This window comes from Camponotus floridanus, unplaced genomic scaffold, assembly GCF_003227725.1.
Source record: "Camponotus floridanus strain SB8 unplaced genomic scaffold, Cflo_v7.5 scaffold140, whole genome shotgun sequence".
In the NCBI taxonomy this organism is placed as follows: Eukaryota; Metazoa; Arthropoda; class Insecta; order Hymenoptera; family Formicidae; genus Camponotus; species Camponotus floridanus.
The window spans coordinates 266,497-293,857 of record NW_020229260.1 but is presented as its reverse complement, the minus strand read 5'-3'; the positions used below and the strand labels follow the sequence as shown (position 1 = coordinate 293,857).

General features: G+C 30.0%; 5 protein-coding genes across 10 annotated transcripts; 3 read left to right on the top strand and 2 right to left on the bottom strand.

Annotated features, from left to right (window-relative positions):
* The first annotated feature begins 1,389 nt into the window (after positions 1-1,389).
* On the top strand, positions 1,390-4,866 carry LOC105250234 (patatin-like phospholipase domain-containing protein 2). The gene is made up of 6 exons (XM_011256218.3): positions 1,390-1,874; positions 3,119-3,231; positions 3,619-3,738; positions 4,119-4,307; positions 4,477-4,560; positions 4,666-4,866. The coding sequence occupies exons 1-6, from the start codon at positions 1,715-1,717 to the stop codon at positions 4,738-4,740; spliced, it is 741 nt and encodes a 246-aa protein (XP_011254520.1). The 5' UTR covers positions 1,390-1,714; the 3' UTR covers positions 4,741-4,866.
* Positions 4,867-5,123: 257 nt separating this feature from the next.
* Positions 5,124-15,501, bottom strand: LOC105250233 (transcription factor SPT20 homolog). 4 transcript variants are annotated; one of them, XM_011256214.3, is made up of 21 exons: positions 15,259-15,501; positions 13,303-13,413; positions 12,992-13,186; positions 12,754-12,872; positions 12,034-12,283; positions 11,445-11,657; positions 11,035-11,216; positions 10,704-10,910; positions 9,848-10,001; positions 9,705-9,770; positions 9,218-9,562; positions 8,864-9,023; positions 8,544-8,749; positions 8,146-8,293; positions 7,714-7,907; positions 7,505-7,633; positions 7,118-7,217; positions 6,666-6,739; positions 6,208-6,391; positions 5,930-6,096; positions 5,124-5,647 (listed from the first exon to the last, which is right to left on the bottom strand). In XM_011256214.3, exons 2-21 carry the CDS (start codon positions 13,348-13,350, stop codon positions 5,516-5,518), a joined length of 3,273 nt encoding a protein of 1,090 aa, XP_011254516.1. In that variant the 5' UTR covers positions 13,351-13,413; positions 15,259-15,501; the 3' UTR covers positions 5,124-5,515. The 4 variants fall into 4 exon arrangements, with proteins under 4 accessions (XP_011254516.1, XP_011254517.1, XP_011254518.1 ...); XM_011256215.3 differs by lacking the exon at positions 15,259-15,501 and adding an exon at positions 14,762-14,993; XM_011256216.3 differs by lacking the exon at positions 15,259-15,501 and adding an exon at positions 14,551-14,748.
* A 146-nt stretch (positions 15,502-15,647) lies between these two features.
* LOC105250240 lies at positions 15,648-19,670 on the top strand. Of its 3 annotated transcripts, none has more exons than XM_025406373.1 (5): positions 15,648-15,726; positions 15,977-16,052; positions 16,545-16,655; positions 16,731-16,816; positions 16,899-19,670. In XM_025406373.1, exon 5 carries the CDS (start codon positions 16,947-16,949, stop codon positions 19,644-19,646), a length of 2,700 nt encoding a protein of 899 aa, XP_025262158.1. In that variant the 5' UTR covers positions 15,648-15,726; positions 15,977-16,052; positions 16,545-16,655; positions 16,731-16,816; positions 16,899-16,946; the 3' UTR covers positions 19,647-19,670. The 3 variants fall into 3 exon arrangements, with proteins under 3 accessions (XP_025262158.1, XP_025262157.1, XP_025262156.1); XM_025406372.1 differs by lacking the exon at positions 15,648-15,726 and adding an exon at positions 15,786-15,888; XM_025406371.1 differs by lacking the exon at positions 15,648-15,726 and having other exon boundaries at positions 15,786-16,052.
* A 1,024-nt stretch (positions 19,671-20,694) lies between these two features.
* Positions 20,695-24,808, bottom strand: LOC105250232 (lipase maturation factor 2). The gene is made up of 10 exons (XM_025406385.1): positions 24,480-24,808; positions 23,779-23,962; positions 23,497-23,598; positions 22,904-23,097; positions 22,646-22,824; positions 22,295-22,544; positions 22,013-22,215; positions 21,655-21,907; positions 21,334-21,550; positions 20,695-21,263 (listed from the first exon to the last, which is right to left on the bottom strand). Exons 1-10 carry the CDS (start codon positions 24,571-24,573, stop codon positions 20,984-20,986), a joined length of 1,956 nt encoding a protein of 651 aa, XP_025262170.1. The 5' UTR covers positions 24,574-24,808; the 3' UTR covers positions 20,695-20,983.
* Positions 24,809-25,219: 411 nt separating this feature from the next.
* On the top strand, positions 25,220-27,192 carry LOC105250231 (ell-associated factor Eaf). Its single transcript, XM_011256211.3, has 5 exons — positions 25,220-25,514; positions 25,676-25,907; positions 25,997-26,197; positions 26,595-26,851; positions 26,970-27,192. The coding sequence occupies exons 1-5, from the start codon at positions 25,406-25,408 to the stop codon at positions 27,071-27,073; spliced, it is 903 nt and encodes a 300-aa protein (XP_011254513.1). The 5' UTR covers positions 25,220-25,405; the 3' UTR covers positions 27,074-27,192.
* The last annotated feature ends 169 nt before the right edge of the window (positions 27,193-27,361 follow it).

Below are 27,361 nucleotides of genomic sequence, written 5' to 3'. Positions count from 1 at the left end.
ATGTCGGTTTTTTTTAAATATCTTTTTATAAGCTAATGTAAAATCTTATATCATTATTAATGATTTTCATAAATGCTATACATATGTAATGTCTTTTATCTATACATAGAATAAGCAAAATAAATACAAATACATCAAATTTACAATTAAATATAATTCTCTTATTATGTATAACTGTAAATATAAAAATATTAGAATGAAAATAAGTTGGAATTTAGAAATATCAAAATATGTTATTATGAAGGAGTGTATAAAGGAGAGACAAGAAATGTTTATCGAAATAGTTGTGATAATATCCTAACAACACACCAAAGTCCAAAAGATGTCCAAAGATCATCGAGAGGACATTTAGAGGACATAAAATATCCTTTGACTCTCTTCTAGATACTCCGTCTTTTGGACATGTATGTTGTTAAGATACTTTATAAGTATTAATGAAATATCTATGCTTTTGATATTTTTAAATGTTAGAAATTAGATTTTTACTTTGAAAAAATTAAAATATATTTATACATGTATGATTGATTATTAAACACAATGTGTTATATTAAAAAATATATATATCCCAGATAGCAAGATGACGTCTCCAGACGTCTTAATGACGTACAATGACGTCATTAAAAAAACGTTATTAAGATGTCATTTGACGTCACTCTGCTACCTGGGATATTAGTAATTATAAGTAACTGTTGTAATTTGTTTAATCTGTTGTGATACAATGTAAAAATAAAAAATGTTAAAAAATATTATATATTAACATATTATATATTAATATTAACATATTATTAATTCTATAATAAAATATAAAATTCTATAATATTACATATTTAACGCAAATGTTTTTATTATTGATGCGTTCGATATTTATAAGTAAAGTCTATACGTAAATCTATACACGCACACGAATGCAAATAACTCAAAGTGTACAGATACATATAAATGTTAAACACAACTGGCTAATAAGATGATCTGATGATAAAATTCGAAAAAAATGGAATAAATTTTAATATATTAAACGAAATTTGCATATGTATTTGCGCTATATATAATTAAGCAAAATAAAACGTCGATATTCTAATTAATATTTATAAGGTGAATTAAATGCAATTATGAAGATTAAAAAAAGTTGGAACACTTTTTACATTTTTAATGCATTATATAAAACAAATCGTTCGTATTTATAAGAATTTTACGCAAAATATTTAAGAAATCTCCCTGAAAAGTAATATATTAAAGTGAAAATTCAATTGACAGGAACAATCTTACCATATGTGAGCGAAGAATAGTATGATACTAATGTGAAATGTGAAGGATCGTTTATCTTTTTTTTTCAATCATTTCGCAATACTGCTCCCTCCCACGAAGAGCATCCGGAATTTTACTGTGAACTCCGAATGACTGTTGCTCTAGCACGTTGACAACACATGATCGATCGTAGCACGAGTATTTCTTCTTCGTATTTGTGTCAATGTATGTGCATATCGAGAGGAAAGAAAATCAGGAGGCGCTCTTCGAGAACGTGTTTTCCTCGCGTTTCAAAATACAGACACGAGGGAGAGATCTCGGTGATCCTTCGCGCGGTTCGTTTCCGCTTTGAACGTGCAACATAATCTGCGATTTTATTCTTCGTGAAATATACGAGAGGATCAAGAGGAAGAGAAGAACGGACGACGCGAGGGACAACATTGTTACGCGTTAATTAAGATAAAACAATATGAATCTGTCGTTCGCCGGATGTGGTTTCCTCGGCATCTATCATATCGGCGTGGCAATCGGTTTGAAAAAATATGCGCCGCATTTACCGTTGAATAAAATAAGCGGCGCGTCTGCAGGTGCTATAGCCGCGTGTTGCTTACTTTGCAATATGCCTCTCGGTGAGTGTCTGCTTTTTGACAGTGTTAGAAAAGTCGCGAATTTCCCGATAAAGTTAATTAAATCAAATGTATTTATATTTTGATATCGACTACGCTCGGAAAGATGTTTGAAGAAATATTTCGAAGTGTGATTGGCTGGATATCATTCGATTACTAATCAGAAAAAATGTAAAAATTTGTTTATTCTGATTAATTAATGCAATGTTTCGAAACATCTCTAGCATTGCTCCCTGACTGCAGCTGCATATATCTCCGTTATAATATACTTTTAGCGACAAGTAAAATCACTTATTAGGTCTTTGACCGATTTATCTTCAGTAAATCAGTTTTGATAAAATTATTGTTACACAAATTTCTCAAGTCATTGATACGCTTGGCTTATACCGATAACATCTTTTTATATCACATAACATCATACATACAGTACATAATCATTTTTACACACTGTTATCTTAAAAAGAAGAAAGAAAATTATATTTATGGTCATTTGTTGATATACTATGATGAATGGATTTGCATTTATTTGTGAATTTACGCGTTTATTTTCGTATAAAATGTCTATTTTAAAACGAAATGTAATCGTGTGCCAAAGTATATAAAAATGATTAATATCACGCGCGATTTATGTCTATATAAAATAAATTATTTAATTTTTTTTATTTTTCTTGACAAGTTTCTCAATAACTAAATATATAGAAGTGTAGATAAAACTTTGTTTCTTCTTTTATATTTTACTATAAAATTTTTATTTAAAATATATATGTATATATATATTTTAAATAAAAATTATATATATATATATTTCAATGAGGAAAACTTGAAGTTCAATAAATAAGCTTTGGATTTATGATTTTCTTCTTTTTCAATTTTAACAAAAATTATGAATATATTTCGGATGTTGAATTAAATATGCAACATGTATATTTAAATGTTTAGTCAAAACGCGTTTTACAAATAGACATTGCAACTATATAAAATCGGTATCATAAATTATACATATATGAATATATTATATAATATATTTCAATAATACAATAATAATTTTGTATATGTAATTTTGTAAAAAGATTTTTTATTTAATTTGCTTTATATTTTTAATTAATGTGAATAATTTTTATTTAAAGACATATAAATAATTCACAATTAAATATCAATTAGCGATGCATCAATGACTCGTGAATATCCTGACAATCTCAATTCCATTTTGAATGCACACGTGATTGCTTTCTTTTTTCACATTTCAGAAGAAACTGTAAATGCAGTATTATTCATAGCACAGGCAGCGCGACAATACATACTTGGATCGTTCAGTCCATATTTCCATGTGCAACACGTACTGTTGGGAAGGTTACAGAAAGTAATAGAATAACACAAGAAATAACTGTTTCTCTATATATACGTCCTGTTTGTTTATTTTAATCCAACATTTCTGTATTCAATAACATACGCAAAACAGAATTTTCGAATAAGAATTTTGTAAAAAACTTAATAAACTTTTCTAGATTCGCCTATTATTAATAGATGAATCTTGATAATTTTACTATTTGTTGTTTAAAAGAAGCAAATAATATTCGAAAGAAGGACGAAATTTCCAACAAATTAAAAGATTTAAATTAATAACGGATATAAGTTCGAATATATATATATTTCTAGATCATTTTTATTATATCGATAAAATACTATTTAAGATTATTAAAAACTTTCACTACAACAATGCAAAATGAATACGATTCTCGTTCTCTAGATTTTACCGGATGACGCTCACATCCGCGTGAATGGCAAACTGCATATCTCTTTGACTAGAGTATATGATAGGAAGAATGTGATCATCTCGCAATTCGATTCAAAAGAAGACTTGCTACAAGTAAGAAAATTTAACTTTATATCTATAATTATATATTATAATTTACTCTATATAATTAAAATTGATAGATTGATATAATAAAAAAATTTATCATATTAAAATTAAATATAACAAGAATGAAAAATAATTCTTATTATTTGGAAGAAATGTTCCCAGACAGCACACATGTCCAAAAGACATCTAAAAGACTTCTTAAAGACGTCTTAAAGTCCTTTAGACGTCTTTAAGACGTCTTTTGGCCTTTTTGTGCTGTATGGGTTATCATTCGATTTTTTTATACAAGTTGTCTTTTTTTTCAAAGAGGTTGTTTATATCAAAAATTTTTGCATTATAAACTTTTACAAATATAAATTTTATATATTTTAATATTTTTTATCAAGGCTCTATTAGCCACTTCGTTTGTGCCATTGTATTCCGGTTTACTGCCACCTCGATTGCACGGCATTAGATACATGGACGGTGGTTTCAGCGACAATCTTCCTATATTCGATGAAGATACTATTACTGTGTGTCCATTTTGCGGAGAGAGTGACATTTGCCCTAGAGACACTTCACATCAGCTATTTTATGTATGTGCTTGTTTTTCGCGTGTATAAAATAGCGTATTTCAGCTAAACAAGTTCAAAAAATTAATATATGATGCAATTAAATTAATGATTATGCGCCTGTTGAATTAATCCAAATATTGAATTTTAATTATCGCTCGCCTATATATATTAGTAAATCTGTATTTTGCAGCTCAATGTCTCTAACACGAGCGTAGAACTTTCTAAGCAAAATTTGTATAGATTTGTACGGGTATTCTATCCACCCGAAATAGAGGTAAAACAAAAAAATTTAGTTATATCCTTTATTTATATGATATAAAAATATTGATACTATATTGGAAATATACAAGATATAATTAAAATTTTTTTTTAATTGCAGATTCTCTCGAATATATGTAAGCAAGGATGTAACGATGCACTAAAATTTTTACATCATAGAAATTTATTAAAATAAACTGATATTCATATGTAATGTAGATAAACTGATATTCATATGTAACGTAGATATAAAGGTATTCAATTACGTTGTGATAATAAAGTACGAAATAATAATTATAAAGTACTTGAAATAATAAGAATAAGTGAGATTCGTAATATTTTGGATATTTTATGTATAGAAAAAGAAGATAAATTTAAATACATTAAACGAAATTTATATATAATTAAATAAAAAATTATATACATAATTAAATCAAATAAAATATCAATATGTCAATATGACTCTTATCAAATGATATCATTCTTGTCCTTTACTTTGAGATAAAATAAGAACACGATAATTAATTGAAAAATTTTAATTATGGTATGAAAAGGGATAAAGATCAATAAAAAACTGAGATATTTATTACATTTTTAATATAAAACGAATCATATCGTATGTATAAGTCATATGTACAATAATTGAAACCTTCCTAAAGTAACGTTTAAGGCGGGATTGACAGAAACAATTTTATTGCACATTGGCGTAATAGCATTACGATATTAATCTGGTAAAATATTTATATATTTATTCTCTCTGTTGGCAAACGCAAATCGTTCGCGAGTAAAATCTCTTTCTAATAAAAGTGGACATAATTCAAGAGAGATAAAATTCATCATACATTTTCGTACGCGAATATTCATAATCTCAAATTCGATCTTAATATAAATGCCTAATTACATTTCTTCTAGGCGGGCTCCAATTATTTCGACGTAACATGATCATAAAATTATCATTTATTTGAACATGTTCAGGCGGGATCTTCCCCAGGGGCAGACGTGGAATTTCTCTGAGCTTCAATTTGAGTTCTATTTTGAGAATTTCCCGCCGCGACGGCAACTTTATGCTGTTGTGCAGCCAGGCATTGTTGTAATTGCTGAAGCTATAAAATCAGAATAAATGTTCCTTACCTTTTGTGCAGTGATATAGCTGAACCTTTAAGTAAATATAAATATGCTTATGGAAATGTTCATTAAATTAATTCTAAATATTGTTCTATATAAATTTTTATGGACTATTATTTTTATAGTTTATCTATTGTTATAAATTAATATACGTAATATTTCATCTTTCTCTTTCTTTCTCCTTTCTCTAATAAAAGTATTATTTTATTTTAAAAGAGATCTATTCAGAGCCAATCTCTTAATATATAATTCGTACATACTTGTTGTTGCGATAGAGTAGTCACTCCGAGACTTTGCGTTTGCTGGCTGCATTGACCAGTTGAAGCCCTGGCATGCAAGGATTTTGTCAATAGAGTTTGTTTATTAACAGGTACTACTTGGGAAGAAGGCGTCGTCTGTGACGCCATAAGCACAGGTTTCGTCGCGGCTGCATATATGTACAAAATTTATACATAAATATCATAAGTGTATGAAATATTATGGAAAAAAAGCTTTGATCGTAATCCGCTTCCATAAAAATTCGAAATTGCAGACTTACCCATTATGGGAGTTAATACTTGTTTGCTACCAGACAATATCAACTGACTCGCCGTTACTGTTTTGGCAACTGTCATCAGCTGATTCGATAAGACAGCTGATTTAACTTGATTCGATTGTACTTGACGAGTCATATGATTAAATCGCGGCCTTTGAGATCCAATGAGCTGGATTGCTTGTCCTCCCTAATGATATATAACATTAATTATTATAAAATATTTGGAACACATTTCTTGGTAGTTGCACACAATATTGGACTAGATATATATTTATAAAATGTAATACAAAGATTGTTTATTTTTTATAATTATAGTTTTGTACTTTGTAATGTGTGCACTCTGTTATTGTAATAACATAATGTATAACGTAATGTGTATAAAAAATTGTGCAATTTTTTAAGTATTTATAATTAAAGTAATATGTATAAAAAATGTAGTTTTTTAATTGTTAGATTAATACCTGTGCGAGAGTTACTGCATTATTACTCCTTATATTTTGCTGCAACAATCCTTTTACAGATGGTATTATTTGGGCTGAAATGCATATGATCAATGAAATATTAAATATCATATATAAATGTTAGATATTGTATTTATATAACAAGATAAATATGTAAATCTTGAAGGCATCTATACTTTCAAGGCATGCATCTTATATAGACATAAAGAATCTTAAATTTTTTAAATAGGTTTTATAATTTAAAATTTTCTTACAAATGTGTCAAATTTTTCTACATCATATTACAAAATAATGAAAATTAGTTTATAAAAAATTTTTTGTAATTATAAAATTATAGAAAGTTTTGTAAGAAAACAATTATCATTTTTTAAAAACATAAATATTTAGCACAAAAAGAATGAGGATAAGGAATAAGTTCAAGCAGCGATATATATATATATAAAATATATTACCAATTGGTAAAGACAAATGAGCTGGATTGGCAGGATTTGCGATCACTACTGTTGGTGTACTCCCAGCAATAGCTGTCGTAACGACAGTTGCAGCCATCATCTGAAATAATATATAACGTTTCAACAATATTTATAAATTATTTACATTACTATATATTATTATCAATCATCTATATTTTGCATATCTCGTAATAATTTTTCCAGTTCAATAAACATATACAATCAATAGCTATCTAGTTAGCATGTGTTAAAATATTTCATACTGAAAGAGAACTTATATTCTCTACACATATACGCATAAACAAATATTCTATTCATCATTGTTAATTCATAAATCTATTTTGCAATGAATAAAAGAATTATCTATATAAAGAGATCGATACTAACGCTCGAGACTGTCGTGCAGGTATTTGTAGCGGACGATATAGGCAGAGAGACGATGACGGGTGTGCCTGCAGAGCTTGGAGACATCGTAAATGACATCGTAATGGGTTGCGACAAACCCGAAAACGATACCTATCGCAAAACCGATAGACATAGTATATTTCAATCATAAACAATTTGTATATAATAATTTAACAGTCGTCTTAAACAACCTGAACGTTTTGCAGGCCATTAATAGAATTCGGCAGACTAGTGAGGTTTACGCCTTGTAGATTTACGTTAGTCGGCGACGGACTTGTCATTGGACTCGCTGGTTGACTACTCTGACTGGAAGAAGCAGTGAGCCGTTCGAGCAGTGACGAAGTCGAATTCATCCCGGGTATAGGATTGTCTGCCGATGGCGTGCCTATTCGAATGAATCATGTATACATTAACGATTAAAAGAAATTCATTTAAAGTGTAGTCTAATTTATACTTAATATTCCAAATTTTGTGAATTGAAGTTTTAACATTGTATATAAATCAATGTAATCAAATATATACAAGTTTTTTAATTTATAACAAATTAATTTTTAGAAAAAAACTATTGCACTTCTTATTGTTATAAAACATCTTTTATAATCTATAGATATTGTTTACTATACCAGCAAGCATAGCCGAAAGTCCTGGCATTGATAAACCAAGGGTAGACGTGGGATCCTGCACTCGTGCGAGTCTTACAGTGGTTGTTTTTAATGGTTGTTGTTTACATCCTAGCTGTCCAGTCAAAGCAGAATTTAAACTCACACGTACCTAAAATATTGTTCAGATATAAGCGGTCATTTAAATATACATTTTATATCATATAAACTATCAAATAATTAACTAATATAAAAAAAGATTAAATATGTAAAATGATTATTAATTACATATGTTTGATTGATATATCACAATAAACATATCCACTTCAATTATGTGTATGTGTAGACGCATATAAGATATAAATAGAATATAAATAGCAAGATGATAAATTATTATTAATAAATTATATTACTAAACATACTTGACCCGTAGTGCTAGGTACATTGATCACGTTGCCATGACTAAAAACTCTGGATGGGATGGAAGCATTGAGAGAAATCTTTCGGGGTTGAACTTTCTGTTGAGCCAAATTCACAGGAGTGCTATTTAATAAACTACGAATCGCGGGATTGCTTGACTTGTTTGAAGCTTGCGCATTGTTGTTCATAGCTGCGGCTGCAGCATTGGCTGCAAGATATGCAAAATGCAATATCAAATTATGAATCCGCACAAGTATCGTGGATAAAATATATGAAGAAAAAACGTGAAAGTAATTTCTGATTGAAATGTGATAGTAACTACCTGCGACTTGTTGTTGGTACTGATGCGCGGAATTCATGAGGGAAGTAGCAAGAGCATTTATTGCCGGATTAGTAGAATGCTTCTTAAACGGCGGCTCATTTTGATTCTGATTGGCAGTTTCACCTATACAATTCTGTGTTCCTGCTTGCAATTGCGCTTGCTGTAAATTTTAAATAAAAAATTTAACAAGATATATGAAAAATTATAAAATTAAGTAAAAAAAAATATTCTCATTAATCCTCCTAAGTTTAATGTAACATTGTGCATTATTGCATATTTATCTATTTTATATACTATGGATTTAAATTCAATCTCTGTGTATCGAGAAATACAGAAAAACAAATAAAAACTCACCAAAACTGGAACATTAGTAGATGTCGCGTTATTAATAGTACCACTCGACTTCTGTTGAAAGACCAGAATACCAGAACCATTACAAGTATTATCCGCTATTGCCATTGCGGGATTATCAACTTGTACAGAAGTCGACGCATTGAGGCTACCATTGGCTAAAGACTGTCCTGAGCTCAATACGGTAGCGTCATTCTGCGGAATAACTTGTGGCATATTTGCCGAATCCACACACGATAGATTATTTTGTACAGAGCTGGTGGCTTCTGTCATAGCCTTCATCGAGGCTACTTGACCAGTCAAATTTAATTGCCCTTGAGCCCGTGACAAAATCTGCGTGCGGATTTGCTGGAAATTTTTACATGATTGTAAGACAAAACATTGCTCAATTATTAATAAGAGTTTACGATATATACGTTTATATATTTTTCTATTTTTATATTATCAAGAGAAATATTTAAATAAATTTTATTTTGTTTATCATTCATACCTGTTGTGCTATTTGTTGCGATTGAATTTGTTGCAATTGTCGAGCCGTTAATTTCGCATGTTGCAACTGAAAAAAAATTAAGAAGAAAAGAACATTTAAAATAAAATAATTGATTAGAAACTATTAAAAAATATGATATATACCTGCTGATGTGCTCGCTGCATTCCGCTAGGTGCAATACGAGTTTGTCCTGTTATAATATGTCTTATTCTCACATTCTTCCTACCCTCCTCTGTGAATATTTCTTTAAACTGCTGATAATAATGATTAGCCACAGCTCTGGTACCTAATGTAAACCTAGAAAATAAATTCAACATTATTGACAAATGATTGTATTTTTTGAGCAAAAAATTATCTAAATAGAAATTTATATATATATATATATATATATATATATATATATATATATATCACTGATATCTGAATAGATAAATGAAGCCTTTTGAGAAGAATAACTGATAAATACAATAAGGGAGTAGTGCATGAACTTCGGTCAATGTTCGATCATATTCGGCACAATTTAACATGGCGATTCTATTGATATCACCGATTCTCAACCAGATCTTCAGATCACAGAAATGTTTAAAGAATTTATTTAGAAAAAATTTCTAACACACAAATAATTTTATATATATTTTAAATAGCATTTATATTATTATTATTATTTTACTTATATTTATATTTATTTATATTTTTTAAATTTAATTTTATTTCTTATAATAATTTCTTATAAAGTTATATATAAAGTAATATATGTATAAATAAATATAAAAATAATATGACATTATTCATAACATAATTTTACACAACACATGCGAGCTGAACTTTGATGTCAATGAAATCGAATCATTAATTGATTATTATTGGTTATTCCCGATAATGATTGGGGATAACCGATTTCAATCGAAGTTCATGGAGTGTCTCCTTATCGCGAATATCTCCTCGTCTTAATCGGTAGTTAATGCTCCGCCTATCTATTTAGATGTCAATGCTACATACCGACAAGAAGAACCATTTTTCTTTCCCTCATCGCCCTCATGATTTTTATCCATATAAAGTTCTCCAAGGTACTCGGAAGTAGCGGGTCTTTGAAGAATCGAGAGCTTTATATAATCTTTAGTTTCCGCAGGTTCTAATATATATTCTTCTATAACTTGTGGCGTGCAGTCTATCGTATCTTGTGGCCGTTCGTATGCTTTTGCATATCTAATCAAATGTCATTGCTAATTAATTTCGCTGATATTTTACAGTAAAAAATGTAAAGAAAAAAAGTGAAAAAAAAAAGCGTTATAAATAATGCAAAAGAAAAGATATGTATTGTCATACGAACCTTAAAACTTCGATTGCTGAAGATGGTGGAAGCAGAGGAGGGCTTGTGAGAAAAGGCGGTGGGCAGGCAGTGTTTGTCGCTAATCCTCTTCTTTTTGCACGGAATTTCTGCATTAAGTCCTGTATTGTTTGTCCTTCTGGCTGAGCCAATTGTTCCAATTTTCTTTTTCGATTGACTGTGACCTAAAATAAAGCAATACAATGTTTATTGCTGCAAATTAGATATGGCACATATGGTAAACAGTGTATATAAATAATATATTCCTTCATATGTTATTTAAATATTATTCCATTTAATATATTCCATAGTTATTTTTTGTATTTGAACAAATTTCTCTTTTTAATTACATGTTAATTTCTTAAATATTAATTTATATTAAACTGTAGATAAATTTTAAACTAAAATATTACCTGAGAAAACTTTTTGGCTTGTCGCATGAGTTGATGATCAGTAAGTAATGATTTAGACTGTTTAATTCTTGTACTAGCTAAGGTGGGAATAGGATTTGGATCTAAGCACAGAGGTCCTTGGGTAGCTGCCACTAAATGTGATTCCAACATTAACCGCTCCTCATGACTCCAATCTCCGTCATTCGTAAGCGTCGATACATCCGAAAGTACACTCTGCATATATAAACAAAAATTTTCCAAATTTAATTTAAATTATGTTCAATAAGTAATTTCAATTTATATATTATAGAATAAATTACATTGCACACAATAGTAATATATTATTTTTATTTTTACAATTATAGGAATCATTCTTATATTGTGTTATTCTTTATCTATAATATTCAAGCCAATATAAACCTTTACTTCAACTCAAGTGTGAATAAACATTATTGAAAATGATAGATTGTAAGTATTATATTATAAAAACACTAGTGTTTCTCAACTCTTAAGTATCTAGTTTTTCTAAGGAAATACGTGTATAATCCAAGAATTTTTTATCTAATAAAATATTATTCTTTATTGGTTATATTTAATGATCAAATTTTACCTGCGTCGTAGGTTTAAGAAGTACATGATGAACTTCGGCTCTGTTGTGAGAATATGACTTTCGATAATCTCGGACTTCAGCAATTATGCAGCCATCATAAAATAAATGTGAATAATTGGATTCTAGTTGTTCGGCTAACATAGCCGGCAGTTGGCCATTATCTATGCACGAAAGTAGTTCACCCTGTTCGTAACCCATGAGTTGAGTCTCAGCTAGTAATGAATTTTTATCATACTGATTCCCTTTATCACTATATTGAGAAAGAAAAAATCTATATATTAATAATCAATTCTATATAAAAATTTAAGGATTTAATTTTCATTTTAATAGAGTAATTACATATAAAATGCATTTATTTGATATAAATATTAAATGTTATCTTAAATAATCTTAAACTTGGCCCAATTAAAATTCTTAACATATTACAATTAGCACTAACAATAAATTAAAATAATTTTGTAACGTAGAACCGGCAATCATACAATAACATTTAAAAAAAAGCTAGAAACCCAAAGTTTAAATATAATTATGGTTTATAAACTATAGTTTTTAAATGTAGTTAATCATAAAAAAATCTTAAAACTTTTTTTCATAATTTATACATTGTGGTATAATATTATCACCACTGACTGAAAAAGAATATTAAACTATTATAACTGTTCGGCATTTCTCAGATTGTTGATGTTTTTAGAAAGATAATTAACATTAGAAAATACTTACCTATTTCTTACAGCTAATGAGTATCCTTTATTACCAGCATAGAGATTAACAATTAATGTATGTAAACCTTCTCGTTGCACTAACCGCCCCAAAAGATCACACTCATTCTCAAGATTATTCTGTATAACATTTAAAATACAACATTTTATGTATAAAAATATAAGCACAATATCATATTTATGATATTATATTAAGAATTAAGAATTTAATAAAAGAAATGTGTAAAAAGTGAATATACCAAAACTGAATCTGGAGTTGCATGAGGAACCTTGGAGAGTTCTTCAAAATAAAGTCTGGTGAGTTTGGATTGGATACTATGCCTGGAGTGATTCTGTTCTTTTTTTTGAGAGGGCAATGATTTATTTGATATTAAGGCCAAAGAATCCGAACCTAGTGCATTCTTCCAACATCTGGACACTTGATTAACCATATCCTGTAAATAGTGCGATGAACAATGAATCATTAAATGAATGTAAATAATGTAGAATGATAATTTCATAGCAATGGCTATATATCGATGGATTACAATTCAAAAACTTTATTACATACCTGAGCCCGCTGACACGCATCTTCCAAACTACAGGCTGCACCAATCATTGTAATTTCTGACTACTGGTGCCACTTAATGTCATATCTGAGGCGGTAATAATCGTTCATATTCTGAAATATATCCCACTAGATATATTATTTATTCACACAAATTAATTGGTGTTGAAGATAACATTAATTATGGATAACATTACAAATTCTAATCATGAAGATGAATTATGAGAAAAACAAATGATATTTGCCTCAATAATTCACACACATACATACATACATACATACATACATACATACAGACATATACATTTATATATTAAATATATAAATAATAGAAAAACTTTTAATTTGTTAATAATCAGTGTTTTAAGACAAAAGATTGATTACAAATAATCTTAGTAGCAAATTTTTCTTTAAACTTCTAATATTTGATTTTCAAATAATAACTATTAACTTGATTATTTTAATATTAATCTTTTTAAAAAAATAAAATTGCACAATTATACTTTATTGCACAATTGTATTTTATTTTTAATTGAAAGATATATGTATCTACTTTAATATATAAATGTTTCATTTTTCAGGCAATATAAAATCAGCTCTGTTGCGTATCTTCTCTTTCTCCTTCTCTCTCTTTCTCTCTTTTTATATTTGTCTCTATACTTTTTACATTTAAAATAAGATATTTTTTTAAAGAAAGAATAGGAAAAGTGAAATGTAAAATATAATACTATACAGATCTATTACTTTAAATATAAAATATGTACATCTCTTCTTAATCATTTATATCAAATAAATTCTTTATATTTAAAATGAGATATTTTTTTCACAGAAAGAAGAGGAAAAAATGATATATTAGAATATAAAATAATAATAGAATATAAAATATAAAACTATACAGAGCTATAACTTTAAATATAAAAATGTGTATATCTTGTATACAATATCAAATATTTTTCATTTATAAATAACATTTTGGAGCTACTATAAATTTATAATGTATAAATTAGATTAAACTTGCATATGTATGCTTCAAATTGTTGATATGTGCACACATAGCATGTCATATAATAAACATGTTTCTTGCAATATTAAAACCAAATTAAATCAACAAGCTTCCCTCATACATTGCAACTTAAGGTATGAATGATAAAAATAATAGCAAGAGTCGAGAGAAAAACTGAGTGTAGGTCTCTTCATCATCAGAGAATCACAAAACAAATCCACATGTTTCTGCAAGTCAAGTCAACTTACCAACACAGTGCCCACTACGCAATGGCTCTTAAACAACACACAACACACACACACATGCTGGATGTTACATCAACAAATTTCTCTACAAACACCATAGGAACGTCAAAGAGCCACGGGAGAGAAAAGTTCGAAGCCAATTTCCCGCATCTTCGAGGGACAGGACAACTAATAACAACTATCGACAACTCACGCAATTCCACTATCAACACACATTTAAAATGCCATCGTGACATCCATAGAATCCATTTTCGTGCGGGTTTTCGCAAAACTCGAGGAGTCGCGCCGTGCTCGCCGAGATTAACGATACACCTATGTCATCTCCGCGACTGACGCGAGGGATATGCATAACATTGGAGCAGAAGGCGATAAACACAAGCGGGACCGCGAGCGCGAGCGCGGAGAACTATCGCGGGGGATAAGAGAACACGACGGAGCGTCGAGAGTAGAGGGAGGGGAGGGGAGGGGGAGGGGGGAGGAGAGCGCGACGTGGGTTCTCGGTAACGTGCCGCGGCGGACGAAAACAACAAGCTGCGGGAGGCGCGATCGGGCGCGAGAGCGAACGGGGAAGAGGAGAGGTTAGGGTCTTGTCAGCTCGCGGGAGCGTGCGGTGGCGGTGGTGGCGACGGCGTCGCGGCGCGTCGCGGTGCGTCGAAAACGCACGCACGCACGCGGCGCGACGCCGTCGCCGCGACCGGGCCCGCGATTTACCTTTGCTGCGCCGAGGAGAAGAGGGTGCGACAATAAACATCGGCCACGCACGACGGCCACACACGCACGACTTGCGGATCACGATTGACGGATCTCGGCTCGCACAGACTCGCACGTCATAACCTCACCACACCACTCGCACACGAGATCGGTCGGCGCGTCGAGTGAGCTTCGACGGAGACGTCGCAGAGTCCGCTCGTCCCCTGGTCTCGACGCGGCGGGAGACGGCTACGAGAGCGGGCGACCCGACCGTTCGCTGCACATTGCGGCACGAGTGATATTTACAAGCGACAAATGTCACTTCGCGCAGCGTAACCTATTATACAAACACCGCACACGATCGCAGACTGGGAGAACCCAACCTATCCGCTGCTCGATTGCTATAGTCTGGACGACGTAGGGGTGCGTTAGGAAATCCTACACGTGGGATAGAGTAGTGTGGAATTGGTCAATCGAAGGACGAGAGGAGTAAGTATTTCTTCGTTTTGATTGGCCGATCCGTGGGTACTTTATCCTACGGGTAGAATTTTCGAACGCATCCCAAATTTGTATTTGCAAGCCACCCCCGCATGGATGTTGGCACCCACTGCCATCGCATGTGCGAACGAGTTCGTTGGTTCAAGTTCTTTGGTATTGTGTCCAAATATTCATGTGACAATTAAAAGATATAAAAGTAATATGAAAATTGATCTTTTTTATTATCTTGTTCGTCCTGCAGGATGAAGGAACATTTTCAAGACCTCAGACATTTTTTATTCGATAGCCAATTGTATGTACACGATTGCTTTTGACAGGTTCGTACTCGTAAGATGTTTTTCCGAAGATTCTCGTATAAATTTTTTACTTTTTTAATTATATCTTGTACATAATATGCACGATACGTTAAATATTAGAAGAAATATATATATAAATATATAGGAGAGCACATATACAGTTATAACTAATATTAAATATACGGGAAAAGAATTTAATTTTATAAAGAGATTGAAACAACGAATCAATTTATTGCAACAAATATTATTGATATTGATATAATAATTTATTGACACGACAGAAATAATAAATTTGACAATTATCATTTATTTCTCTTAACATTACCTATTTCTTGTTTGTTTGTTTAATATATAATACCTCTTATCGCGATAAAGTATGTACGTGTGTGCATGTGAAAAATAACGGTGTCTGCGACTAATACTACTGTATATGCGCGGGATACACCTTTCAATTTTCATGTTTTGATTTGTTCCTTCATCCGATAGTTTCAATGACACGTGTTTTTTTTTCAGAGCTAATAAATATGATATAAAGAGACGGACAATGATTTGAAAAATCGGGAGGAAATGTGCACGATTTCTGATTTCATGCTATTCTTGATTATACGTACACTAAATAAACGAGTGAGCGATTTGAACATCAATTTTGCAATTTCATTCAACAATGATATTGACAAATTGTTCGGTGTTTATAATTAGGTGACGTGTTATACGGGAGAACTTTCTTCCAGTTTCTAATGTTCCAGTTTTGACTTGAAGACAAATTGCACGTCTGATCGCTATTGGTATGTAAGTTTATTTTTTTGTTTATTGTTGAATGCGATTAAACGCGTTATTGTATTTGATTCTTCATTTTGTGTGCCACAGAGATAGAAGATATATTAAGAAAAACGTGCGAAGAAATCTCCGTTCATCATGAGCGAATCTGATGATTCTGATATTCAGGCTGATATTGAAGCTCTGACCGCAGTTTTGTCCTTGCCTACAACTAGCAATTCGCAACAACAGTTTATTTCTAATGATTCGCGATCTAGCAGTCCCTCGATTAATTTTGAGGAAAGTGACGATGAAGATTTTAAGTATATCTATAAGAAGGAGGACGAGAAGTCGCTAAACGCCTACGAGATAAATGAAAAATTGATCACAGGCCTGATGATGGTTAAGAAAAACTTGATCACTTTGCTACAAGAGTGTGAGAGGAAGGTAAAGGAATTGGATGAAAAGATGATTTCCCGTGACAGATCAAATTTATGTACTGTTGATAGAATTTCAGTCAATCATGTTGGCATGCCATATTTTAAGGATAAGAATCACTTTAAAGCACCCAAGAATTATGACACGAAAGTAAAGGAATCTCGCGGTGAGTTGTTCCTGGCATCTCTTAGAAAGCCGAGTCGTTGGACAGAAAGAGACAGAGAAAAACTTATAAAAGCTATACACAATGAAGCTATTGAATCTGTATTGTCTTCAAAATTTAACAATGAAATTGATAAATCTTGTAAAGAAACATCAAGCAATCAAGCTGAAAAGATTGTATTGCCTAGAAATTTTAAGGAAATGGTAGGAACGGTCGGTGAGAAAGAGTTTGATTGGCACAAAATTTCCAGTGAGGATTTCGACGATAAGCATTCACCACGCGAATGCGAAGTCATGTGGAATGTATATTTGCATCCGGATTTTAACAAGAGCGAGTGGACAAGTGCAGAAGATAATAAATTATTGCAATATGCCAAAAAATGTAAATATCAGGATTGGGATACCATTACACTCTTGTTAGGAACAAATCGTAGCGCTTATCAAAGTTTCATCAGATATAATACCATTAAGAAGATACCGTTCTCGGGATGTGCTTGGACTACCGAAGAAGATAAATTCCTCGCGAATATTATAAACCACCTCAAGATCGGAGATTATATTCCTTGGGCCGAAGTTGCTAATCATATGCGGCATAGAACTAAGCAGCAGATTTACACCCGATGGATGTACAGGAAAGCACCGCATTTGAAGAAAGGCAGATGGAATTATTTGGAAACAAAAACTCTCCTGAACGCGGTAGAAAAATACGGCACGGATTTCCCTAAGATCTCAAACATTGTGATGCCTCATCGATCTTCTATTCAACTCAGCGCACGCTACCAGACGATAATAGAAAATATGAATGATAACATGTGGACAATCGACGATGACGAAAAATTGCTTCGTTTGCACAAAAATTATAATAACGATTGGTCCAAGATAGCTACATATTTTTCCAAGAAATCAAGAACACAAGTGAGACATCGATTTAACGCAATAGTAAAATACATGAGCAAAAATATTTCTTTTGACGATATACCTAGGCCATCTTTATCTAAACAGATTTCAAAATATAAGCTTAAAAAACATAAGATTATACATATGGATGATATTCAACTAAGACTATATGAAATTCTTAGTTTACCTCCTTTAGAAACTATTAACTCTCAAAAATCTTATGATTCAAATCAGCTCGCTTATGATACTAGAAGATTGTACAATACATTGAACCAATTAAATGCCAATCTTGATTTTTCAAATGGTTTTCAGAATCACGCGCCTCTGAATAAACAAGAGAAACAACTTTTGGTTTCTTTGAAAGAATACATAAATATAAGAAATAATGGAATACAAAATCATGAGCAAATAGAAAAATTCAGAATGCAAATGTTTGGTTGTATTGAAAAAGTTAACGAAAATTCTTTTATACCACCATTACCATTTGATGGATATATAAGGACAAAGAAGATAAAGAGTAAAAATCAATCTATAGATTGTGAATTGATAAATGATAATGAAAAATTTCTTATCGATGTACCTACAGAATTCTCTGTAAATCCTTATATACATGCTTTTATTAGTATTGAGGAAGAAATTCAATTTCACAAATTTAGTGAATTGTTAATAAGTGATTATTATGAATGTGATGAACAACATATGAATGTATATAAATTATTAGAGTGCAATCTCTCTTTTGATAAAATAAACACTACACCAGAATACCATGTTACGGATATTATGAATGATTTGGAATTAACAAATTGTAATAAAAAAAAATGCTTGAATAAATTGCAAACACCTATAAATATTGAATATATTAATGATGAAGATAATGAAGAAAAGCTATTCAGTGGTATAATTATGCCGAACCGACCAACTTTATTAGGTCTCAAGAATTTGCTTCTTTGGAAATTGTTGTATGAATATCAAAATAGATCTAAAATATTGTTCAAAGATGAGCAACAAGAAATAGAACAAATAACGACCGATTGTCCTATAACAGAAAGCGTTGAATATCAATTGCTGCAAACTCGTCTATTGCAATTATTTAAACTTCCCATAGGTTTATCAAACACGATGTTGGAACTAAGTGGACCAGAACGCATATTTTTAACAAAGGAAGAGAATCAGAAAACTGTTACAAAAAAAAGAAAACTTGAAGAGGTCAACCCTGTAAAATTGAATAAGAAAACAAATAACTATATTTTTGCTAGTAGCAGTTTTAATATTGATTCCGACGAAACTGCAGATTCTCCCATACTACGTAGTTGCAAAGTAGTTTATAAAAAATATAAAATTATCGCGCAAAATAATATTTAATTCTTGATATCATTAAAACAATACAAAGTTAAAAAACATTTTAACATAAATATATATGTGTTATATTCTTTTTTTTTTATTTTATATTAAAATAAACTTATGTAAGATTAATTTTTTTATTTATTATAAATATAATCTGTCGAAAATTATTCGTATTGTGTTACATAATAACTGTGATGATTAGTGATAAGTGAGAATGGAAGAGTATATTTTGTACATACACACATATATATATATATATATATATATATATATATATATATATAAATTACAAACATGTATGTGAACTTCTACTTTCTTTCTTTCTCTCTCTCTCTCTCTCTCTCTCTCTCTCTCTCTCTCTCTCTCTCTCTCTCTCTACGATATATATATATTATAGAATATAAAATTATAACTATAAATTTTAGGAAAATTACAGCTTAAATTTTAATGTCCATAAGAAAGTAGTATTTAACTAAGTATAATTTTATGTAACTTATTTACAATTTCTAGAATTAATGTTAAGCGAAAGATGTAATTTCTTTTTTTGTAAAATATTAGAAAAAATGCAATAACAATAAGTAAAAAAGTATATTGCACATATATATATATATATATATATGTATATATGTATATCTATATATTATCTATATATATATATATATATATATATATATATATATATATATAATCTATATATATATATATATATATATATATATATATATATATAAAAGTATAATTTTTATTTTCATGATAAATAATTTCTTTTTTGTTTTATTATAAATGTTATTATATATTGTACGTTTTTAAAATTAATAAGTACTATAATATCAGTTGTACAATGATATAGAGTCAAGTATTACATATTATTTAGAATCGCAAACTTAATCTTGCAAAGTAATAAAATAGATTATTTTAGAACATGTAACTATAAACAAATGCAAATATAAACAAGAGACATAATAAAATGCACTTTAACATATTATCCATTATATATATATATATATTAAAAATGTTAATTTATATAAAATAATATGCTCCTTTCTTTTAAGATATTTATATATTATAATATTTTAGAGCAAAGATTTATTGAATACGCGTCATACATGATACATTATTATACACGATATAATGATTAGTATTGTCTGATAGAGATCTATTAGATGAAAAGAAGAAATGAAAATGTATATTTTACATGCAGAAAGTACCTGTGTTTAAGTTACACTATATGCATGTACATAATCCTCATTTAGTTAGTATATATATATTACAATTTGCGTGTGCTCTATTTTGTTAACACTATAACTTTTAGTTTTATTATGTTTTAAGTTTTTATAAAGATTAACGTTCGATCATTATTTCTTTTTTGACACCGAATTGCTGTAACTTGTTACAATGACTGTACATCCGGCTGTAAAGACTCCCCACAAAAATAAACTCGCTTCTATCTTACCGACTAAAGATCTCAAGTTGTCCAAAATTAATTTAAGTGGTTCATTTACGATTTTAAAATCGGGCTTGTCTTGAACAACCTTCATTTTTTTTATATAGTCGATAAATGGCGGATGATCCCGGCTGAATATCGGGAAATATTCCCCTTCTTTCTCTCTGACCCACCAAGCATTAGGATTTGTCCTATATGTGGGAACATTATCGATAAAATATATGTAATAAATTATATATATTTATCTTGTAAAATATTTACGTTTGGCTCCATGGTGCATAATGATAATAATAAAGACTAGCTCTGATATATTTTGGTGGTCTATCTCGAAATGGACTTTCGACAGTATTTATTAGAGCCAGTACTTCGGGCTGCCCAGTCAATAAACGATAAGTTAGTGACATTAACCATGGATTTTGTTTATATGTACCTAATGCAGCGAACCACATTTGCCAGTCGAGACGAGGTTGATGAGGTGCTGCAAGATACATAGTATTGATAATTAGCTCCAAAATAATGCATTTTACATCAAAACAATAAATAAATATAGAATATACAGATATACATATGAATATATCTTACCAACAAATGGTAATGAGTTGTTAACGTTTCCTGGTTTGTATAAAAATTCGTATTCCTTCCAAGGTCCATCAATACTATCACTTCCTTCTATTATAACTTCTGGTCTACCTTCGGCTCCTGTCATACGACGAAATAATCCATAACTGTTCACTAAATGAAGATGCTCCACCTTTGCATACATCTGTTTCAATTGAACGGTTGTCGTCGAATTTTTCGATAGAATTGTAAAAGTATGCAAAGTGGAATATGGTACCTGCAAATATTTTATGTCTTTATGTGTATGCATGATGTATTATGTGTTTTGTTTTAAAAGTTTAGTAATTAGAAATAATAGATAAATCAGAATTGTTGTACTTACAAGGCTTATAGCAAAAATCAAGCACACTGCAATGGTATAGAAAATCGTAACTATTGTTGTTGTGATTTTATTACGTGTCCCTTTTGTCATAATAGAATTACTTATCGAATCCACTGCCGTCAATCCAAGAGATGCTATACCAATATATATAGAAAGCGATACTACGCGAATCAGAGCATAATCAAATTGTTTTTTTGTAAATGCTATGAAAAAAAACAATTATTATCAATAAATGTACATTCTAGATTAAATTATTCAATTATTATCAATAAAATAAAATACCGATATCAGATTGAATAGTCCCATTGTCTGTTAGTCTAAGATTATAATAAATATGTGTTCCATATATAACTCCTCCATAAACCAATATACATATTAATGTCGAGAAATAATTTATAACACGAGACTTATCATTCTTAGATTTTCGTTTGTAGAAAAATTGATCGTCCAGTAAGGATATGCATAAACAAATCGTTAGGAAGTTGAAGAAATTATAGTTTCCAGTGGCAATTATGCAGATTTGCAAAAATACCTGAAATATTAGAGAAATATTATAATGATAATAAATCATTATTTATGAGTTTGTAGATATTCTAGCTTATTATATAAAGGTATTATAGAGCTAAAACATACCTGCAAATAAAATGCTATTATTCTCACTTTCCTATTCAGGAAGAAAAATAAGAACGGCACTGCAAGCTCGATTACGTTTGCAGCAACAGTGGATAATCGAAGAAACCATGTTGGCAAGTGATGTACATACCATGCCAAAGGAGTAGGTATACATTGAGATTCAAAGTGGACATTTAGAGCTACAAAACATAGTAAAATATATTCCATAAATAATGCATAACATTATTTTTATATATTGAATTTTATAAAAATTTTTACCATCTAATTTCCACCATAGTGGACAATCTGAGGTAAGTTTTACTACTCCACTAGCAAACATCAAACGGAAAAGTAACCAACGCACGGTCCAGAATGTCACAGCATCGCTCGGAGTGCTTGATTTTCCACGATGAGAATACCAAAATGGTGCTACAAGTATACACAGGAATCCGACTTCCAATAATAAAATATCCCTGTATAAATTAGAAAAACAGAAATTAAATTATTAAGCAATCAAATCATAGATAAATGAATAAATTATATATATTTTATTTTTTAATATTTTACACATATAGAATTTGAATGTGTGTAAAATTTAATTATCTAGAAGATTATAACAGTTGATAATATTTAATAAATCGATAGTAATATAATCTTTGTCATTGAGAGATAATGTAGATTGAAACTAGATTTATATGTTATATATATATATATATATATATATATATATATATATGTAAAATATTTAAATAAATATCAATAATAGCATAATAGGATACATTTGGGAAGAAATATTAGAGTTTGCAGTATTGGAAATCTAATAATTTTACGATAACTGCAAAATTATATAATTAAAACATTACAAAACTTACCATTGAAACCACATAAATGTTTGACCAATCTGATATAAAGAATAATATAAGGCCCACAGTCCTGCAAATATTGGCGCAATACAAAACTTTTGCGAAATAAATCTGTAAGAAATATAATTTCAAGTATTAATGAGTCTGCTATATAATTATAATATAATTAAATTATATTATATTAATATTATATTTTGTATTATGTTCTATATATTTTGTATTATGTTCTATATAATTAAATTTATTTTTTAAATGTTTTTAATCTTACAATTTTTTAATGTAATAACATACCCTGCAAAAGAGAAAATAATTCCAACGAGAGATAATACATCCATCATGTATTCTACATTTAAACCTAGATATGGTGCAAACCATAAGAATGTCGGTTTCTGCTTCAGTTTATTAAATAATGTTGCACGTGCTTTCAGATCCACTTGTGTTCTGGCTGGTAAGATTCCATTATCGCCATACAATCCTATTTTATATTAATTAATAACATTATAATATTAATAACATTAAAGTATTACTTTTTAACTTTTCTAAAAATAAATGTATATATACATTCCGCAATGAAATTTATACATGATTTAAAATTATATCTTATAATTCAAATCCCTATATATAAAATATATCGTACGGCGAAAAAAAAAACGTAATCATTAATTGCTAGACAATAAGCAAAAAATTGTTAATAAAAATTCTAAAAATTATTATTATATTCACTATACACATACATAAGCGTTTTTGAAATAAGAATGTATAAGCAATCTTCTTGTTTCTTTTTTTAATTTTCTTACGTGGTAAATATAAAAAAAAAGTACATTCCTTGAATTAACATATTATATGAATAATAAAAAGAAAGAAAAAAATCCCGTGCAATCAAGGAAACAAGGATAGAAAATTAACACAGAGTCCAAATATTGGGGGTCAAATATTGGAGTCCAAATATTGGAGTCCAAATACCTTAAAGACACGTACGTATAAATACTTACCCGGAATCTGTATGTAAAAGCTGAGGAATGCGAACAGGTATATAATGCAGATTCCACGTAGGAATAAATTACGAGTATAGCGTACTTGCGCCATAATTGATGTTGGATTCGTCGTCGGATTTCGTTTTATGTTAGAAAGTTGATAATTGATCTCGATAGCGCGCGACTAACTACCGGCGATAAATGCGAAACATACACAGACACACATACACACATCTAACTCGGTGACTTTCGACGTATCTTACAATACATATATATAGCGATACACGAGATATGTACATATATATACATCCATATATATGTATAAACAATAGAGAGAGTGGGACCGCTGGAATTACAGCCCAAGCCGCCTTTTTCACCTAATGGATGGTTTTCATGGGTTCCGATTACTTTGGGCTCGATTACAATTGTGCGATAACAGATGATCGAATGCGCTTATTGGCTGTCAAAATACATTCGCAATCATAAACATAATAATGTAAATTATTTATGATTAATTAATAAATTTTATATATTATAGTCTCTTCAATATTTTCGGAAAGAGAAAAATCAATGCTCGCCAGATTCATACATTCTAAAACATTTGTCGATTTATATTATTTATTTTAAAATAATAAGAGCACTCTCGGTCTTGATTCCAGAATAAATAAAAACTATTCTACTGTAAGTTTTTAAATTTGGCGCAAATTTCCATTACCCGTCACGTGACTCGCATTTCTATCAGGATCACTTCCTGGAAAAAGCAAAATGGTGCTGAAATTCACATCTGTGAATTGATATGTCATTACATATTTATATCGCATTTAACACTTTCGATTATTTTCAAGGAAAGTCAAGTGACATTCAATAAAGAACGAAGAAAGAGGAATACTGCATCTTAATATCTAGATAGAGTTCATTTATTAAAATAAAAGAAAGATTACAAAATGCAAGGTGTCAGCATGGTCGAGCGACTTGGATTAGGCCCCGAAGTCCGCGAACTCAAACTCGGGCCGAGTTTCACAAGCAACAGTTCGAAGTTTCATACCTTGAAATGTAAGTATGATAATTTCGAAGTGATTAATTGTCACATATTTATTTGAACAATGTCAAATTAAGAATGTATGTGAATACAGATGAGAATTTTTTCGCATAGCAGAAGGAAAAATAAATATGATATTTTCAAACTATCAATTGCACATCTATAATTTTTTCAGATGATTTTAAACCTGCGAGCGTCGAAAATTCAAAAGTGGCTAAAGTCGATGTAGGTTCAGATAATACGATAACAGTCACAGTTCCACATTTAGATGGAGCTGGTGCACCTCAGACTGTGTTCAAAGGTTCTCAAAGGCCTTATAATAAAGAATACGTTCTAATATTTGACAAGACTACGGGAGATATTACATTGGAGAAGCTAACTGCAAATATCCAAGTTAAAAAAACACGGTATGTCTATTACGTTTTTATTATATTATGTCTATTGTATCACATCTTATACTTTATCAAATGTATCATTTTTCTTGTATCATTTTCAGAGCGGAACCTAAACGAAATGGTAATAGTAACTCTGTTCCTGTTGAGGTTAAAAGAAGCCCTCCATATGGCAGGGCACATGGAAGAACCAAAGTTATCAGTGGGAAAAAGAAGGAACCTCTACTTCAATTGCATCCCAAACAGAGTCCACAACAGGCATCACCGTATGATAAAAGAAGTCCACCCAGTACATCTACCAATAAGTATGTTTCAAATGTATAAGTATGTGAAAATTATCATATAAAACCTTTTATCCTCGTTAACCAGATTTCACATTAATATTTCTGATTAAAAGCATGAATGTTCAAGTGCTGGCTCTTATTTTATTTATAAATATTTTATTGCATAATTGTTTTCTATATTAAATTAGGCATATTAAACAAAATGATATCTAAGTAATAAATAAATTCAACTAATCAAGCATGCTTTAGAAGATAGATTACATAGAGGCATATTTTCAATTATATCTGATTGATTTGGTTACTGCATGCCATTTAAGTTCTTTTATATAATATATTATGATATTTGCCTTTTTTTTTAGATAAATCTAATATTTAAGAAATTATTGAATATACTCTAATTGAATATAATTTTATTCAGTTGTTCACCTGTGCCTATACCATCAAATGGACAATCAACCTTGGCTAGCTTACCAATGATTGGTTCTGATAATGATGATTTTGTGCTATCAACACCAATGATGCCTCTAACTTCCTCTATACCAGCCATAACTATTTCTGCACCAAATGCAAAATCAACTACCTTAGAAAGTGATTCCAGTTCAAGCAGTTCAAGTTCTGATAGTTCAAGCAGTGATTATGAAACGGAAACTATTTCAGTGCCAACAACAACTAATGGTAAATATGTAGTGTAACAAAAAAAAATTTCTCTTAATGTTTTTTTAATTAAGAATTTATTAAAAGTTTATCTCTGATAAAACTTTCTACATTTTAATTGATTCTATTTTTGTTTTAGGTTATTTAAATGGTACGACAGCCTCACCTACATTGTTTATGACAGATAATAATCTCTTAAATGATGATTTACAGTTATCAGAATCAGAATCTGATAGTGATTAATGGCTTGTCAATAGAATATAGAATAAAATTGTTTAAACAATCAACTTTATTATTTTTGCTTAGCAATACTGCTAATAATATAACAATAATAGGAAATCAAAAAGGGAAAGGAAGAAATCTGAAAGATTGAATCTAAAGGATTTTATCATAATGGATAAAATTGATAAAATCTTTCAGATTTCTTCCTTTCTCTTTTTGATTTCTTAAAGTTATATTAAATTATATGATATATAGAAAAATTGTGTGAATATTTTTTTACGAGATATGTTAAAATAAATTGCTTTTTTA